Below are 15,488 nucleotides of genomic sequence, written 5' to 3'. Positions count from 1 at the left end.
TGTTCTGCAATTGGATCCACCGTTCCCTTCTGTAGGTCCTCTTGGTTTCTCTCCAAAAACTTTCAATTGGTGTCAAAGAAAGATAGAATCTTTTTTATGTATGCTACGACAGCAGCAAGAATACTTATCGCAAAGTATTGGAAGACACAAGATCTACCCACTCTGGAAGAATGGCAGATGAAAGTGATGGACTATATGACACTGGCCGAGATGACTGGCAGAATCCGCGACCAGGGGAAGGAGACGGCGGAAGAAGAATGGAAGAAATTTAAAATCTATCTTAAGGACTATTATAAACTTGATGAATGTTAGAATGTCGAGGTTTTGAGAAAAAAAGGGTTACAGCGATATAAGGTTAGACTGAAGGAAAGATTAAGAAGGCATATGTTTGACAGAACTAACTTAAAAGTTGCTGGAAAACTTTGGACATTGGGATGCAGAAAGGGGAGGTATGGGGGAGTCCGAGAAACAAGGTTTATGAAAAAAAGGTCATGAAATTATATGTGTTTGTATGTCTTTTTATATGTTTGTATTGTTTTAAAATTTTTGTAAAACTAATAAAAATTTGTATATATATAAAAAAAACAAAACCACAGAGCCTAGGACTTGCCGATCAGAAGGTCTGCGGTTCGAATCCCCACAACAGGGTGAGCTCCCTTGCTCAGTCCCTGCTCCTGCCAACATAGCAGTTCAAAAGCAAGTCAAAGTGCAAGTAGATAAATAGGTACTGCTCCGGCAGGCAGGGAAACGGTGTTTCCGTACGCTGCTCTGGTTCACCGGAAGCGGCTTAGTCATTCTGGCCACATGACCCAGAAGCTGTACACTGGCTCCCTCGGCTAGTAAAGCAAGATGAGCACTGCAACCCCAGAGTCGGCCACGACTGGACCTAATGGCCAGGGGTCCCTTTACCTTTACCTTAACAGTGGGTCATCTGTCATGGATTATTCAGCTGTGATTCCTAACCCTCCCCAATTCCTCTTTTCACAGAGGGACCTTCTACCAGGGTTATCAGTGTGTGAAATGCAAAGTTGGTGCTCACAAGGAATGCTTGGAAGTTATTCCCCCCTGCAAAATCAGTAAGTTTCTCCTATGCGGAAGCCGCTTTTCGCAACTGTGGTTTGCCTCAATGATCTGTTGTCCCTAACATGGCACTTGTGAGTGCAATGGCACCCTTGATGTCCTTTCTTGGTGCCCACAAAGCCTCAGAGCAGCCACCCCAGGCAATACACTGCCCCTTTTGTTATGAAGGGCCTTTTTGGTAACTGCTCCCAGACTTTGGAACTCCCTTTCTAGAGAAGTTAGACTGGCTCCCTTTTTGTTGTTCTCCTGCCAGCAGGTGAAGATTGTTTTATTGTCTCAGGCTTTTCAGGACTTTTAAAAAATTATTATTGTTGTTGTTGTTATTTAAGGAAAGGGTTTTGAAATAGCGCTGTGCTATTTTTATTGTCTGTATTTAAATATATTTGATATTTATATTGTATTAATTCTATTAATGAGTTTCATTCCTTTTTAACAATTATATTTTATATGCTTTTAGCTTTTCGTATTCTGTTTGTGTTCTTTTATTTTGTGTATGTCTTCTTGAGTCCTAGTCTGGGAAAAGGGAGGGTTGTAAGTAAGTAAGTAAGTAAGTAAGTAAGTAAGTAAGTAAGTAAATATTCTCTTGGGGTTTGGGGATCCTTTCATCCCACTGTGTAAACTGAAATGTGGAGTTTCCTGCTCAAGCTAATCAGAATTTTCATTTCATTTCTCCCCAACCCACCCAAATCTTCAGGTTCACCTGCAGACCAGGTAAGATCCATCACTTCTTTTTGCCTTCTCTCCAGGAAAGGATGTTCCTATCTGTTGGTTGCAACTGCTTGTGATTTCATTTCCTTTGTGCACTGGCATCACTGGGCAATGGAGATGGGGACAGGAGCAGTCGCTCACTCCTGCAAAGTCACTGCCACATACTGGGAAAATTGAGATGACGACAGGGAGGGCAGTTCTGTCCAAGTGTGGCAGCAGAAGCAGCAGATTGGCTCTGCTGACAGGCACACCCAGTGCCAGCCTACTTGACGCCTTTTCTCTTTGTTCCGATGGGGAACAGAGAAAGCAAGGCAAAATGTGGGAAAACCTCTGGCTTTTGCATAGCTGAATTTCGTCCACCTGTACTTTGTTTGCCCCCCTTTTTTTGCCTGCTGTGCCCACTTTTTATTTTAGCCCCACTCACCACTAGCATGCAGCCCCTAGGAAGAGCTCCCAGAATGAAAAAGGGCCCCCACCCCTGTATTAAGCAAGCATTAACTTTTTGTTTGTTGACAAGGTTTGTACCTGTTTTGCGATATATATATAAACTCTCAGAGGGAAGACAGAGGAAGTGTGAACTGTTGTTACAGCAAGCAGGATGTTTTGTGGCCCAGAAAGAATCGTATACAATTTTAAAATCTCTCTCTCTCTTTCTGTCTGTCTGTTTCTCCAGGATTCATTGAATATGGGTAAGGTTGCTATTTTCTCTTTATTATTATTGCTGGTGCTTTTTCTTTTTTCTCAAAATACTCCAGCTGCTTAGTGAGATGAGGAACAGTAGACTGCAGAACAGATCAGCTGCATCCCTGGTGTGTGTCTCAGAGCATGGATGAATGGTCTGCATTATCCTGAGTCACACCACTTGCCCATCAAGCTCAGTATTGCCTACACTGACAGCAGCAGTTCTCCAGGGTTTCAGGCAAGGGACTCTTTCCCAGCCTTGTCTGGAGATGCCAGTGGGTTTGAACCAGGGACCTTCTGCATGCCAAGCAGGTATTCTGCCACTGAGCTAGGGACTTTCCACTAAAAATAAATGAGGTTCATGTCCTCATTGTTCCGAATAAGGGTAGAATTAAATACTAGCATTATACCCCAAGAGTTGGTCTATCTAATTCAGTATTGTCAACACTGACTGGCAGCATCTCTCCAGGGTTTCAGACAGGAGATATTCCCAGCCTTACTTGGAGATGCTGCTAAGGATTGAACGTGGGACTTTCTGTATGCAAAGCAGCTGCACTATTCCCCCCTTAAATTGATAGTCTAGTCCTTATTGTTTCTGAGTAAAAGGCAGGATTAAACAGGATAGGCTAGGTTGTTTTTTAAAAAAAGAATATAAGCCCAAGGGCAGAGACTGATTTATTTATTTCTAGTTGACCTGTAGGCTACTCTGGGAATCTTTATTTACTTATTCATTGGCCAAATAGTGAAAAGGGGAAATGCTTTAAATAAATGAGGCTGCCCCAAAGCAATATCAGCCTTCGAATCCCCCATATAACGGCAAAGTCGACAGATAAACAACTTTGGCTTTTAGAAGACATCTAAAGGCAGCCTTGTATAGCAAATTTTTAATGTTTGATGTTTTATTTTGCTGGAAGCCCCCCCCCCCCAAGTGTGGCTGGAGCAACCCAGTCAGATGAGTGGATGATGATGATGATGATGATGATGATGATGATGATGATGACATTTTGATAGAAGTTCATTCACTGACTTAATTGCATCCAACTTCAGCATGGCTTCTCCTTCCTTCTGTCTACATGCAGGTCCCAAAATGGTGGCAGTCCAGAACTACCATGGCAACCCAGCTCCCCCAGGGAAGCCCGTCTTGACATTTCAAACAGGAGAAGTTATTGAGCTCCTCCGAGGGGACCCAGAGTCACAGTGGTGGGAGGTGAGTGCTGGGAGGCCCTCTGGAAACATCCAGGAGATCTTAGGTGAAGACGGGGGCCATTGCATCCAATGGAATTGATTTGCAACTTAGTTTTAGATCAGGGTGGGGGATTTCATGCTCTAATCTGGCCCTCCAGACCTCTTTGTATGGCCCCCATAAGTCTTCCCAGGCCACACCCTCCTTGAGCATTTTTGCTTGGCTGGAAAGCATTCTTGATTTCTGACATGACTCAAGGGGGACCTCAAGGGTGTCAGTTCACCCATGGGTGTTATGTTGGAGGCTTCAGAACAGTGGCCTCTTGGGCAACTTGGATGGGTAGCATAATTCCCCAGTCCTTGCCCCAGCAGCCTGCTTGCACTGCGGTCTTCTCCTGGTCCTGCTTCTCCTGGTCCATGTTAACTGAAGCTATGACTCTCTGAGGCCAAAAACACCCCCTTTGACTCTGCCCTATGACTCTCTTTCTCGTCTTCGTTTGCAGGGAAGGCTAATATTGTCGAAGAAGTCTGGTTATTTCCCCAGCTCGTCAGTCAAACCCTGCCCAGTGGATGCCAGAGTAAGGAGACAGGAATGTTAGCAGAATCACTTAACTTCTGCAAATGGGAGAAAAGTCTTGATAGAACTTTATTTGAGGTTTTTAAGCAGTAGCTGGCGTGCTCTGGTCCATGGGGTCACAAAGAGTCGGACACGACTAAATGACTAAACAACAACAAGCAGAAGCTGGACGGATATCTCTCAGTTATTCTTTAACTGTGATTCCTGCATTCCAGGGGGTTGGACTAGATGACTCTTGGGGCCCCTTCCAACTATACAATGCTGTGATTCATTAAAAAACAACCACCACTGTTTGCCTTCTTAGGATGCCACTACTTGCGTAACTCTTTTCTGCTCTGCTTCCTGCAGCCTCCTAACAGCCGGCCCCCATCACGAGAGATGGATTACTCTGCCTATCCTTGGTGAGTTCCAGTGTTCAAATTAGGTATACATTATCAGGAGACCTGGGATGCAGGTGGCACTGTGGGTTAAACCACAGAGCCTAGGATTTGCTGGTCAAAAGGTCGGCGGTTCGAATCCCCGCAATGGGATGAGCTCCCGTCGCTCGGTCCCTGCTCCTGCCAACCTAGCAGTTCGAAATCATGAAGTGCAAGTAGATAAATAGGTACCACTCCGGCAGGAAGGTAAACAGCGTTTCCGTGCGCTGCTCTGGTTTGCCAGAAGTAGCTTAGTCATGCTGGCCACATGACCTGGAAGCTGTACACTGGCTCCCTTGGCCTATGGAGCAAGATGAGCACCGCAACCCCAGAGTCGGTCACGACTGGACCTAATGGTCAGGGGTCCCTTTACCCTTTACTTTTTACCAGGAGACCTAAAGGTGGATGCTCACGGCTTTTCTTTGGCATAGCCAAAGTGGAGTACTTGGAGTAGCCAAAGTGTTTATGGAATCCAACTTCCATTGTCCCCTGACAATTGTCATGCCAGCTGGGACTGATTAAAACTCACTTATTCAAGTTACCTTATTGATAACTTGTTTCAGATGAGTTCTGTAACACTTAAAACGTATCTCGGAGCAGCATACAGTCATACCTCATGTTACGGACGCTTCAGGTTACGTGTTTTCGGGTTGCGGACCGTGGGAAACCCAGAAATACCGGAACAGGTTACTTCCGGATTTTGGCGCATGCACAGAAGCGCCAAATCACAGCTGCGCCTGCGCAGATGTGGCGCTGCAGGATGCGAATGCTGTAGGTTGCGGACGTGCTTCTGTCACAGATTACGTCCGCAACCCAAGGTTCCACTGTACAGAAAACTAAAGCAACAACAGCAGACCACCTAAACAACAGCAAATGCTGAAATAATGCAAATGTAGCATGAATACAAATTACTAATAAATCCATACAAGTTACTGCTTGGCCACAGGGGCTAAAACTTGGAGAAATGAAAGTAGGGGTTCCAAACTAGAAAATTCAGCTCTCAAAAACAAGTATCTCTTAACAATGAGCATTTCATGTGTTTTTTATTTTGTAGGTTTGCAGGAAACATGGAAAGGCAGCAGACAGACAATCTCCTGAAGCTGCATGTTACTGGGACGTACCTGATTCGGGAGAGGCCGGCAGAGGCCGAGCGCTTTGCAATCAGCATTAAGTAAGTGATCTAATTAGGTTTGTTCTGAGATGGGGGTGTAGTTCCTTGCAGAGGGTGCAGGAATGGTTGCAGTTGTATCACCAGCTTTGTTAGGAGAGAGGTTTCTGCCTGGGCAGGGCCACAACAAAAAAGGCCCCTGTAGCTGTAGTGCAAGGAGAAGGACCTCATGCTTCTGTCCTGGCATACGGGCGCATGGTTAGGGTATGGGCCCTGTGCGGGGGATGAGCCCTGGGTATTATTTTGCTGGCAACCCCAATCTTACTGCCCCATAAACTATATCATTTTGTAAGCTGTGTTTGCTCGTTCTGCATTTGAACACCTTGATAACGCAACCAAAATTTGCAGGATAGTTCCCAAGATCAAGGGGCAGGTTTTTGTCTGACCTTGGATACAATTTGAGGATGCAAATTCTGAATCAAAATACAGTCGTACCTTGGAAGTCGAATGGAATCTGTTCCGGAAGTCCATTTGACTCCCAAAATGTTAAAAAACCAAAGTGCAGCTTCTGATTGGCTGCAGGAAACATTTGCAGCCAATCGGAAGTCCCGTCGGACGTCTGGCTTCCACAACAACGGTTGAAAACCGGAACAGTCACTTCTGGGTTTCGATCGTTCAGGAGCCAAAACATTTGAGAACTAGGCATGTTCAAAAACCAAGGTATGACTGTAGTGGACTGAAGCTTCCACAACCACCAATTTCAAAACTACATCGTACACTAACCCCACATAACAACACATCCCTTCTTTCTTAAATATTTCTGGGAAACTGAAAAAAAAGAGAGTCAGATTTGCCCATCCCTTGTGGTCAGTAGGCCTTTTTTAGGACACCACCATTCCTGTAGGGAAGGGGTTGTCAAAGTTTTTTGTGACTTGGGCCAGTTCACTGTCTCACAGACGCCGCTGTGGGTCGGAGTGCACGCATGCGCAAATGCTATTTCTGGTGCTTCTTCCAGCGCAGAGGAGCCATACCCAGCTTCCCATTGGCAGCAGGAGCTTCCTGCAGCCAATGGGAAGCCAGCCAGCGTAGCGAAAGACGGTCCCCACTCTGCTCCATGCCGGTTCAGCGTGGCGCACGGGAGCTGACTGAGCTGGCAGCGGGGGTCCATTGTCCAGTTAAATGACCCCCCATGGGCTGCTTGTGGCCCATGGGCCCTATGCTGCCGACCCCTGCTGTAGGGGCACAGTGGCATTCCAAACCACCCCAATCTGACTGTGATCTTTCCAATTCACCAACTCCATGTCTCCCCCTGCAGGTTTAATGAGGAGGTGAAGCACATTAAGGTGGTCGAAAAAGACAACTGGATTCACATCACTGAAGCAAAAAAATTTGAAAGCTTATTGGTATGGTTTGTTTGGAGATAACATATTATTATTATTATTATTATTATTATTATTATTATTATTATTATTATTATTATTATTATTATTATTATTTACATATTTCATAAAATTTATACACAGCTTGGTTGATTGTAAAAAAATCCCTCAGAGCTATTCACAAAAAAAGATAAACGAAAAAGAAGAATTGACAACAATACAATAATTTAATACTTTTGAAAAGTCAAAATAACAATAGACTAAAAACATTAATGCTCGTATCAACTTTCTAAACATCTGGGGAGACTTGTCCAAACAAAAATGTTTTCAGCAGGCTTTGAAAAGAGTACAAAGAGTACTTATAGGTGTCAATAAGTGGCGAGTTTCAAGTGAAGGGGCTGCCAGTCCATTTCTAGGCACAACTCAAAGTGCTGGTTATGACCTATAAAGCCCTACCTGTCTTGGGTCCAAGCTATCTGAAAGACCATTTCCTCATACAAACCTGCCAGAGTTTTGAGATCTTTGGTGAAGGCCCTTCTGTTGGTACCACCACTTTCACAAGCCCACTTGGTAGGGCTGCAGGAGAAGGCCATCTTGGTGGTTGCTCCCAGATTCCGGAACTCCCTCTTTGGAGAAGCCAGACTGGCTCCCTCCTTGTTGTCCTTCTGCCAGCAGGTGAAAACCTTGTTCCAACAGGCTTTGGGGAAGTGACTGCTTTTGATTAAAGGGCTGGTGCCATGCTGTTTTTATGGTAGTAACTGGTTATGTTTTGAACAAATTTTATTTATGTATATCAGAGGTTTCCAAACTTTTCATGTTGGAGACACACTTTTTAGATATACATCATTTCGTGAAACGGTAATTCAGTTTCCCTAGCAAAACAGAGGTTTAACTAACCCCTTTCCAGCCCTGGGAGGAGTGTGGGGAGCATTCGCACGATACACCTACACATTGCAGCCGACACACTAATGCGTCGCAACACACAGTTTGGAAAGCTCTGGTGTATATAGTTTTAATTTTTATCAGCGTTTAATTATTTTTTAAATTATTGTTTTTTCTATGTTTTTAGCAATCCTTGTTTTCATCTGTAGACCTACCTTCAACCTCTATCAGGGGAAAGGGCAGGGTATAAATGAATATATAATAATACAGTGGAACCTCAGTTTTTGAACGTAATCCGTTCCGGAAGTCCATTCAACTTCCGAAACATTCGAAAACTGAGGATCAAAGGACTGGCAGCAAAATCAATTGAAAAAATGGAGAAACACACCTCGGAAGCCATTCAACTTCCGAGGCATGTTTGAAAATGGAAGCATTCACTTCCAGGTTTTCGGCGTTCGGCTTCCGAAACGTTCGATAGCCAAGACATTTGAAAACCGAGGTTTGACTGTATAATAATGTAAAGTCATAGCTTGGAAGTCGAACGGAATCAGTTCAACTTCCAAAATGTTCAGAAACCAAAATACGGCTTCTGATTGGCTGCAGGAAGCTCCTGAAGCCAATCGGAAGCTGCAGAAGCCCCGTTGGACGTTCAGGTTCCAAAGAGTGTTCGCAAACTGGAACACTCACTTCCGGGTTTGCGGCATTTGGGAGCCAAGGTTCGACTGTGTACTGAAAATAACACCTTGAACTTGGCCGGGTATGCCTGCCTTGGTGGCTAAAGTATATTTAGAGAACCCTCTTCCAAGAAGTTTACAGTTTTGCTTTTTGTTTTAATTTCTTCCATCCCCTTGTAGGAACTTGTTGAATACTATCAAGCTCACTCACTCAAGGAGAGTTTTAAACAACTGGACACAACATTGAAATACCCTTACAAGTCCCGGGAACGCTCTACCTCCAGAACCTTGACTCGGTCACCAGGTAATAAAAGGAAGTTGAAATCCCTTCCTTCAATCAGTTTCTCTTAATCACTTGAGAGTAAAAACACCCAGGACAGGGAAGTTATGGGTTCTGCCCTTAGTTCAACAGTAGAGCAAACCCTCTGCTTGCAAGGCACAGGCCAAGGATTGCATCCAAGCAAGTTCCACTCAAAGTAGACCCATTGAAATTGCCGTACCTACCTAAGTTAATCATGCCTATCAGTTTCAGTGGGTTTGCTTGGAGTGTGACAAACATTGCATGCAACCCCAAAACCTACAGGGGCTTAGTCGCTACCAACATGCTATATACTTTGTGGGGAGTGGGTCCTATGGGATGTGTGTATCTCACTCTGCCCCCTAGGAGCAGTCAAAGGCAGTCAGGCTCCCCTCTTCCTTGCTCCAGGCTAAAATAGGCAAATTGCGAAGGCAGATGAGCTATGCTCTGCCTCCACAGCCAGAGACAGCAATGCTTCTGAGCGCCAGTTGCTGCAAACTGCAGGAGGGGAGATATGCTGTTGGGCTCAGGTCTTGCTTTGCAGACTTCCCACAGGCCTCTATATTTGGATGGCCACTGTGAGAACACGATGTTGGGCTGGATGGGCCATTGGCCTGATCCAGCAGCCAGACTCTTTGTATGAGCCTTGGTCTGATCCAATGATAATGTTTTCATATTCCAAAAAATAAAACATAGTTATTATCATTATTGGGGGGCGGGAATGAAAAAAAAAATCTGCATGCTCTGAGTTTGCTTTTACTGGGTGTGTGCCGTGTTTTTCTCTCCCCGCCTTTGTTAATTTCCCTCGTTAATTGTGTTTTCCGACCCTTTTCTTCCTTCCTTCCTTTCTCCCGTTGCTTTGTTTCTCTCTCTCTGACCTTTCTGCAGCTGCCTGTGCTTCCTACAATTTTTCCTTTCTCAGTCCTCAGGGCCACAACTTCACTTCTCAGAATGCCTCCACTCCTTTCTGGTCAGGTATATATATATACATATGTGTTTGTTAGTGTGTATATATATATCTAGATATCTGTATGTATACATATGTGCATGAAAAGAGAGAGGAACTTGGCCTCTGGTGGTAGCCTGAGAAATTTCAGCATGTTGCCATCTCCATCATCACCACCATAAGACATTCATCCATTGGGCACCTGGAAGAGAAAAGGGCTTTCCCATCGGTCCTTGGCCAGATCCACAGCAAACTTTTAATGTGCATTCAAAGCACATTTAAAACACATGGCTCCCCCCACTCAAGAATCCTGGGAACTGTAGTTTCCTCTCACAGAGTCCTGGGTTCAAATCTCCCACTCGGCTGTGGCATTCACTGCAGGTGACTTTGGAGCTAGCCACCGCCTCTCAGCTTAAACTACCTCGCAAGGTGTTGTGGGAATTAAATGAGGAGGGGAGAGAGCCATGGAGGAACAGGTGGGATATAATACAATAAATAAATAAATGCAACAAATGAATAAATTATGCACCCTTAACAAACTACAGTTGCCAGGGAAAGCCATGTGCTTTAAACATATGTCGGTTGTGGTCTAAATTTATGGTGTGGATCTGTGCCCCCCCCATGTCATCTCTGACCATTAGGCAGAGTGAGGCGGTTGTGGGTGGTCAGACAGCAGCAAGGAGTTGCAGAACAAATCTCTTGTGTGCTACATGATCTGGCTTGTACCTCCTAAACAGCTGGCTTTGGGGGAGCGTTTCTGTACATTTCATGGGAGGGGCAACCCTCTTGTCCTTTGCTTCTGGCAGCAAAATATCATTGGCTGACCCTGAAAATGCACAATAAATTATGGGGGGGGGAGCTATTTCCACCTCCCCCTTGCCCAGTAATTCCCCCAAAGCTCAGCTCCAACTTCATTTAGCCAGAACTTGGTGGCAGTATTGGACTGTGGTGGATCAAAACACAAGTCTCTCTCTAAGCTGAATTTCCTACTGGATAGCTGTGGAAACCTCCACGTTTCTCTTTGCAAAAAAATACCTGACCAGCATTCTCTGTCCTGACCTGATGCGCCTTCCATTTGTTTCAGTGGGGCATTGAATGTCCTGGTGGGATTGTTTCCCTTTGCTGCCTTTGCACTCATCCTGTGTCATCTTGGACTCCAAACACAAGCTGTCCCTGTGTCCCATTCATTGCCACATTTCAGAGGCATATCCATTGCATCCTTTCCTGATCCCACATTTAGAAGCCTGTCTAGACAGACTACACTTTTCAGCCTGCATGGAACGCAATTCAACCTCTGCTTGCTGAATGGATGCATTAAAGCACAGGGCGACTTCACCAGGGATTTATTTATTTTTTAAGCGTGTTTGTAAAAAGCACTCCTCTTCCAGCACATTTGCAATTTTTTAAAAAATTGGCGGAGTTTTCCTTTCTGCAGTAATTACGTTTTAACTATTTTGAATGAGGACCACATTGCAAAGAAGAGAATTACCTAATATTGGGGTGGGGAACCTCAGGCCCAGAAACTGAATGCAGCCCTCCAAACCTCTCTGTCTGGGCCTCGGGACTCTCACCAGACCCACCCCTCTCACTGAGCCACCCCCCTCACCTCAGCCTTGCTTCACACCTTCCTTGACTGCTTTTGCCTGGTAGGAATGCTCCCTTGAACTGTGACCGTGCATTTTAATTGTGTGGGTCCTCAGGGTTGGTGAGATGCATGCGTTGGTGTTAGGCCTTGGCAAACCACCAGCTACTGGAATGTGGCCCCTGAAAGCTTGTCTGCAAGGGAATGCAGCTCTCTGGCTGAAGAAGGTTCCTCACCCCAGCACTGTATGATCTGCACGGCACTTCATCAGTGGCTTAATTCACATGCCAGTTTCCCCCCCCCCAAAAAAAATCCAAGAATCTTATTCCATTCCCACAGAGCAGTAGGCACAAACCAATTTAACAATGTCCTGTGACACATTTCAAATGAGGCCTATGTGCTTCTCTGCACAAGGTGAAATTGTGCTGCCTTGCTCTTACAGCAGATGCAAGAGGTCAGGTTGAACTCAGTCCAGCTGTGCTCAGGAAAGAGTCTGGCAGATGTGAAGCACCACAATGCTTCCTAACCATCCTTCCTTTCTTTGTCTGCCTGCAGTATTCACACCTCGGGTCGTAGGGACGGCGGTGGCGAGGTACAATTTCGCAGCGCGGGACATGCGGGAGCTCTCATTGAGAGAAGGGGACGTTGTGAAGATCTACAGCCGGATAGGCGGGGACCAGGGCTGGTGGAAAGGAGAAACCAATGGAAGAGTGCGTGCTGGTTTTTGGGATAACTGGGTCCTTCTACATTTTAACATGGGTAGTTGGGTCCTTCTTAAGAGTGGATAGATACCTGGGTCTCACTCTGGGTTGTTGTTTTTTTAATTGCTGCTTTCCATCTCCCACTGCAGATTGGTTGGTTCCCTTCGACCTACGTTGAAGAAGAGGGTGTCCAGTGACGTCTGGAGCTCCCAGGCGCTGTCAGTAGTTGGCCCAGTGGAAAGCCAAAACAAGCCCTTTTTCTGGGGCTCTGAAAAAGCAACTGTCCCTCTTCCAGCACTAACAACTAAGACAAAAGCCTCTTGTTGGGCCCATTGTAACAAATGGGGTGCAAGCAAACAAGCAAACAAACAAACGCACATGGACATGCAACAGAATGGGATTCTTTGCGCATTTGTGCTTTCTGTGGGTGAGGGGTTGGGAGAGACAGTTTAGCTTTATCTTTCATTGATGGCTTGACTTGTACATAAGATTTTGAAATCCAAAGTTGGGTGGTGTTTCTGGAAAGTTGTGGGGCATCTGAGGGAAGCCTTCTGTGACACATGGCTTAGGGGTGATTTACAAAGCCTGTTTAGTGAAGGTTGGACTAAAACCACCACAGGGATGGCATGGTGGAACTCTGGAATTGGAGAGAGTCTTTTGTTCCTGGGTGGGGAGCGATGGAGAAGGGGAGTCCTGATTTCTACAAGGCTTCTGGGGACTCTGGCATTAGGACAATGGAGGGAGTCCTCTCACAGACTACAGACGTAGTTTGGATGGTATGTGGGACTGATCTCACACACTCAACAGGCATGAATCGGTGTCTGGGGGCAGGGCCATGGTTGTGTTGTTCTCATTCAGGCATCACTCCCTCCCCAGTTGGCATAAAAGGACTGCTAACTCAATTTGGGTGAGAAGGAACCCTGAGAATGTCACTCCTGGAAGGCTGCCCAGACATCACCTGCGTCTGACCTTGTTCATCAGGTTCTCCTTCACTTTTAAGGAGTGTGACATTGATCCTCATTTCTTAGTGCAGGGGTGGGGGATTTCAGACCCCAGGGGGCTGAAAGTGGCCATCTAAGCCTCTTAATTCATTCCAGAGGCCACTCCACATCCACACACACCTGTCCCCATTTAACAATGCTTGCTCCACACCTTAAGTGGGTTTGGCTGACTGGATATCTCACCTTGCAGTGGGGTAATGCCTCTTGTTTGGGTGAATGGATGGAGAAAGTTGGACATACAAACACTTGCCTTTTTCATGGCTGGGATATAGCTTGCCATAGAAATGTAAGACTTGCATCTGTCCCTCCACCAGCTTCCACTACTGGCCCTGCCAACCACTGTGATGTGTTCCCTAGAAGGTTCTCTATGAGGGAATGTGGCTCTGAAAAATGCTCCCTTGCACATCTCTGCGTGGATTTTCTCCCTTGTGATTGGGGGATGTCAGGCTGGTTCTCTGGGGCTTGTGCTCCACAGCAGCCTTCCCCACCCGACCTAGGGTCCTCCATGTGTTCTTGGATTACAATTCCCATCATCCCATGCTGGTTACTGGAGGCTGCTGGGAGCTGGAGTCCAAGAACATCCTCAGGGCACACCCAATCGAGAAATCAGAAATTTCACAGTTTTCGCTCTTTTGGAAAGAGAGAAGTGTTAAATCACCCATTGACGTCCAAACATTGGTCACCCTAAGGGTTAGGATTTGATAAGGGCTGTCAGTTCTGAATAAAATATGCAACTCCTTTTCTTAAAACTCAACATGTCTCGCTCAGTCGTCACCTTAAAATAATTTATTTCTCTAAATTAATATCCCACCCTGTTTACCCAGATTGCACCATCAGCGGCAGTTAAATCCTGCCCCCCCCCCAAAGTTCATTTCCCATCCAGAGGTGCTTGGTGCACTTAAGAGATAATATATTTAGGGACTGCATTGACAGGCAGAGGCAGCTGATTCTAGTGTCATCCCTACTGTCCCTGCTGAGCTCTGCAAGGACAGCACAGGATTGATCCATTGCATTCATGCAAAGCACATTTCAACATGCGTGGCTTCTCCCACAAAGAATCGTGGGGACTGTAGTTTGTTATGGTTGTTGGGAAGTACAGTGGTACCTTGGGTTAAGAACTTAATTTGTTCCAGAGGTCCGTTCTTAACCTGAAACTCTTCTTAACCTGAGGTACCACTTTAGCTAATGGGGCCTCCCGCTGCCGCCGCACGATTTCTGTTCTCATCCTGAAGCAAAGTTCTTAACCCGAGGTAATATTTATGGGTTAGCGTTGTCTGTAACCTGAAGCGTCTGTAACCCAAGGTACCACTGTACAGTTCTGTGAGGGTGAAACTACAGTTCCCATGAATCTTTGGGGGTGTAGCCATGTTCTTAAATGCCTATTCAATGTGCTTTAACTGTTTAGTGAGGATCTGCTTGGAGGAAGAGGAGGAAGCTGATAGCCAGCACCCCACCCCCACCCCAGTCTGGCTTGAAAGTAAGAAGATGACAGGCATGAGGACTGACCAGGGGTTGGTGGGGCTGTGCCCCAATGAACCAACGTCTCCTGCCTCTGGGTGCCTCTTTGATCCATAACTGTTACCAAATGCAAAGAACTGATCTTGGAACTTTCTGCAGGGAGCAGCCCAGAGAAGCCAGCAAAGCATAAACTGAAGCACCTTTGAACTCCTACTTTTGTGCACCTTCAGCCGTCAGGCTTCCTTGTAGGATTTGCTTCCAATAAGATGTGCATGGAGTCTACAGCCTTGCAGTTCTGTTGCTCAGCTTTTGGAAAACGGAGAGGAAAGTGGGGAGGGTATTCTGCCAGAATAATGAAATAACTAAGGGTTGTTGGTTGCTTACCTCTCAGTGAAGGCAAATCATACTTCCTTCAAAAATGAAACCGGAGCAGCGCTCACCTCTCTCTTGAAATGCCTTTGCTGCCTTCTGTGCTGAATTCTGAGAAAAAAATAAAAGCATTTCTTGGGGTGGGGGAGGAAAGGGATGGTGGGTTGGGTTGGAGGGGGCTGGGTTTTCTTCTTTTGTATGTTTGTTTACTGATGTAATATTCCCCTCCCCCAATCTAAGGGATTATTTCGTTTGTAATTAATTATGGACCCACTTTGTCACCACAATATATATTTGTGAATAAGAAAGGAAGTTTTCTTTAATGATGATGATGATGATGATGTGGTGAGAATATTGTACATATATTTTAGTTGGTTTTGAAGAAGAAAAAACATTTTTAAAATAATTGTACCAATGGACAAAAAAAGAATATGTAAATTCCCTGA

At 45.5% G+C, this 15,488-nt stretch overlaps 1 protein-coding gene across 5 annotated transcripts in view; it reads left to right on the top strand.

The window, feature by feature from the left end:
* The window catches only part of VAV2 (vav guanine nucleotide exchange factor 2), a 158,150-nt gene extending 142,662 nt beyond the window's left edge, over positions 1-15,488 (top strand). For 3 of the 5 annotated variants that reach the window (XM_081178709.1, XM_081178706.1, XM_081178707.1), the window contains 12 exons: positions 988-1,076; positions 1,775-1,791; positions 2,462-2,477; positions 3,549-3,676; positions 4,155-4,229; positions 4,577-4,629; positions 5,699-5,815; positions 7,068-7,155; positions 8,868-8,991; positions 9,874-9,960; positions 12,069-12,223; positions 12,364-15,488. In XM_081178709.1, coding sequence (XP_081034835.1) covers positions 988-1,076; positions 1,775-1,791; positions 2,462-2,477; positions 3,549-3,676; positions 4,155-4,229; positions 4,577-4,629; positions 5,699-5,815; positions 7,068-7,155; positions 8,868-8,991; positions 9,874-9,960; positions 12,069-12,223; positions 12,364-12,411 — 997 coding nt within the window. In that variant the 3' untranslated portion in view covers positions 12,412-15,488. The remainder of the gene's footprint in view (positions 1-987; positions 1,077-1,774; positions 1,792-2,461; positions 2,478-3,548; positions 3,677-4,154; positions 4,230-4,576; positions 4,630-5,698; positions 5,816-7,067; positions 7,156-8,867; positions 8,992-9,873; positions 9,961-12,068; positions 12,224-12,363) is intronic. The other 2 variants (XM_081178708.1, XM_081178710.1) reach the window with 1 other exon arrangement.

Source organism: Podarcis bocagei, assembly GCF_964188305.1.
Source record: "Podarcis bocagei genome assembly, chromosome: Z".
Classification (NCBI taxonomy): domain Eukaryota; kingdom Metazoa; phylum Chordata; class Lepidosauria; order Squamata; family Lacertidae; genus Podarcis; species Podarcis bocagei.
This window is presented reverse-complemented; position numbering and strand designations above follow the sequence as displayed.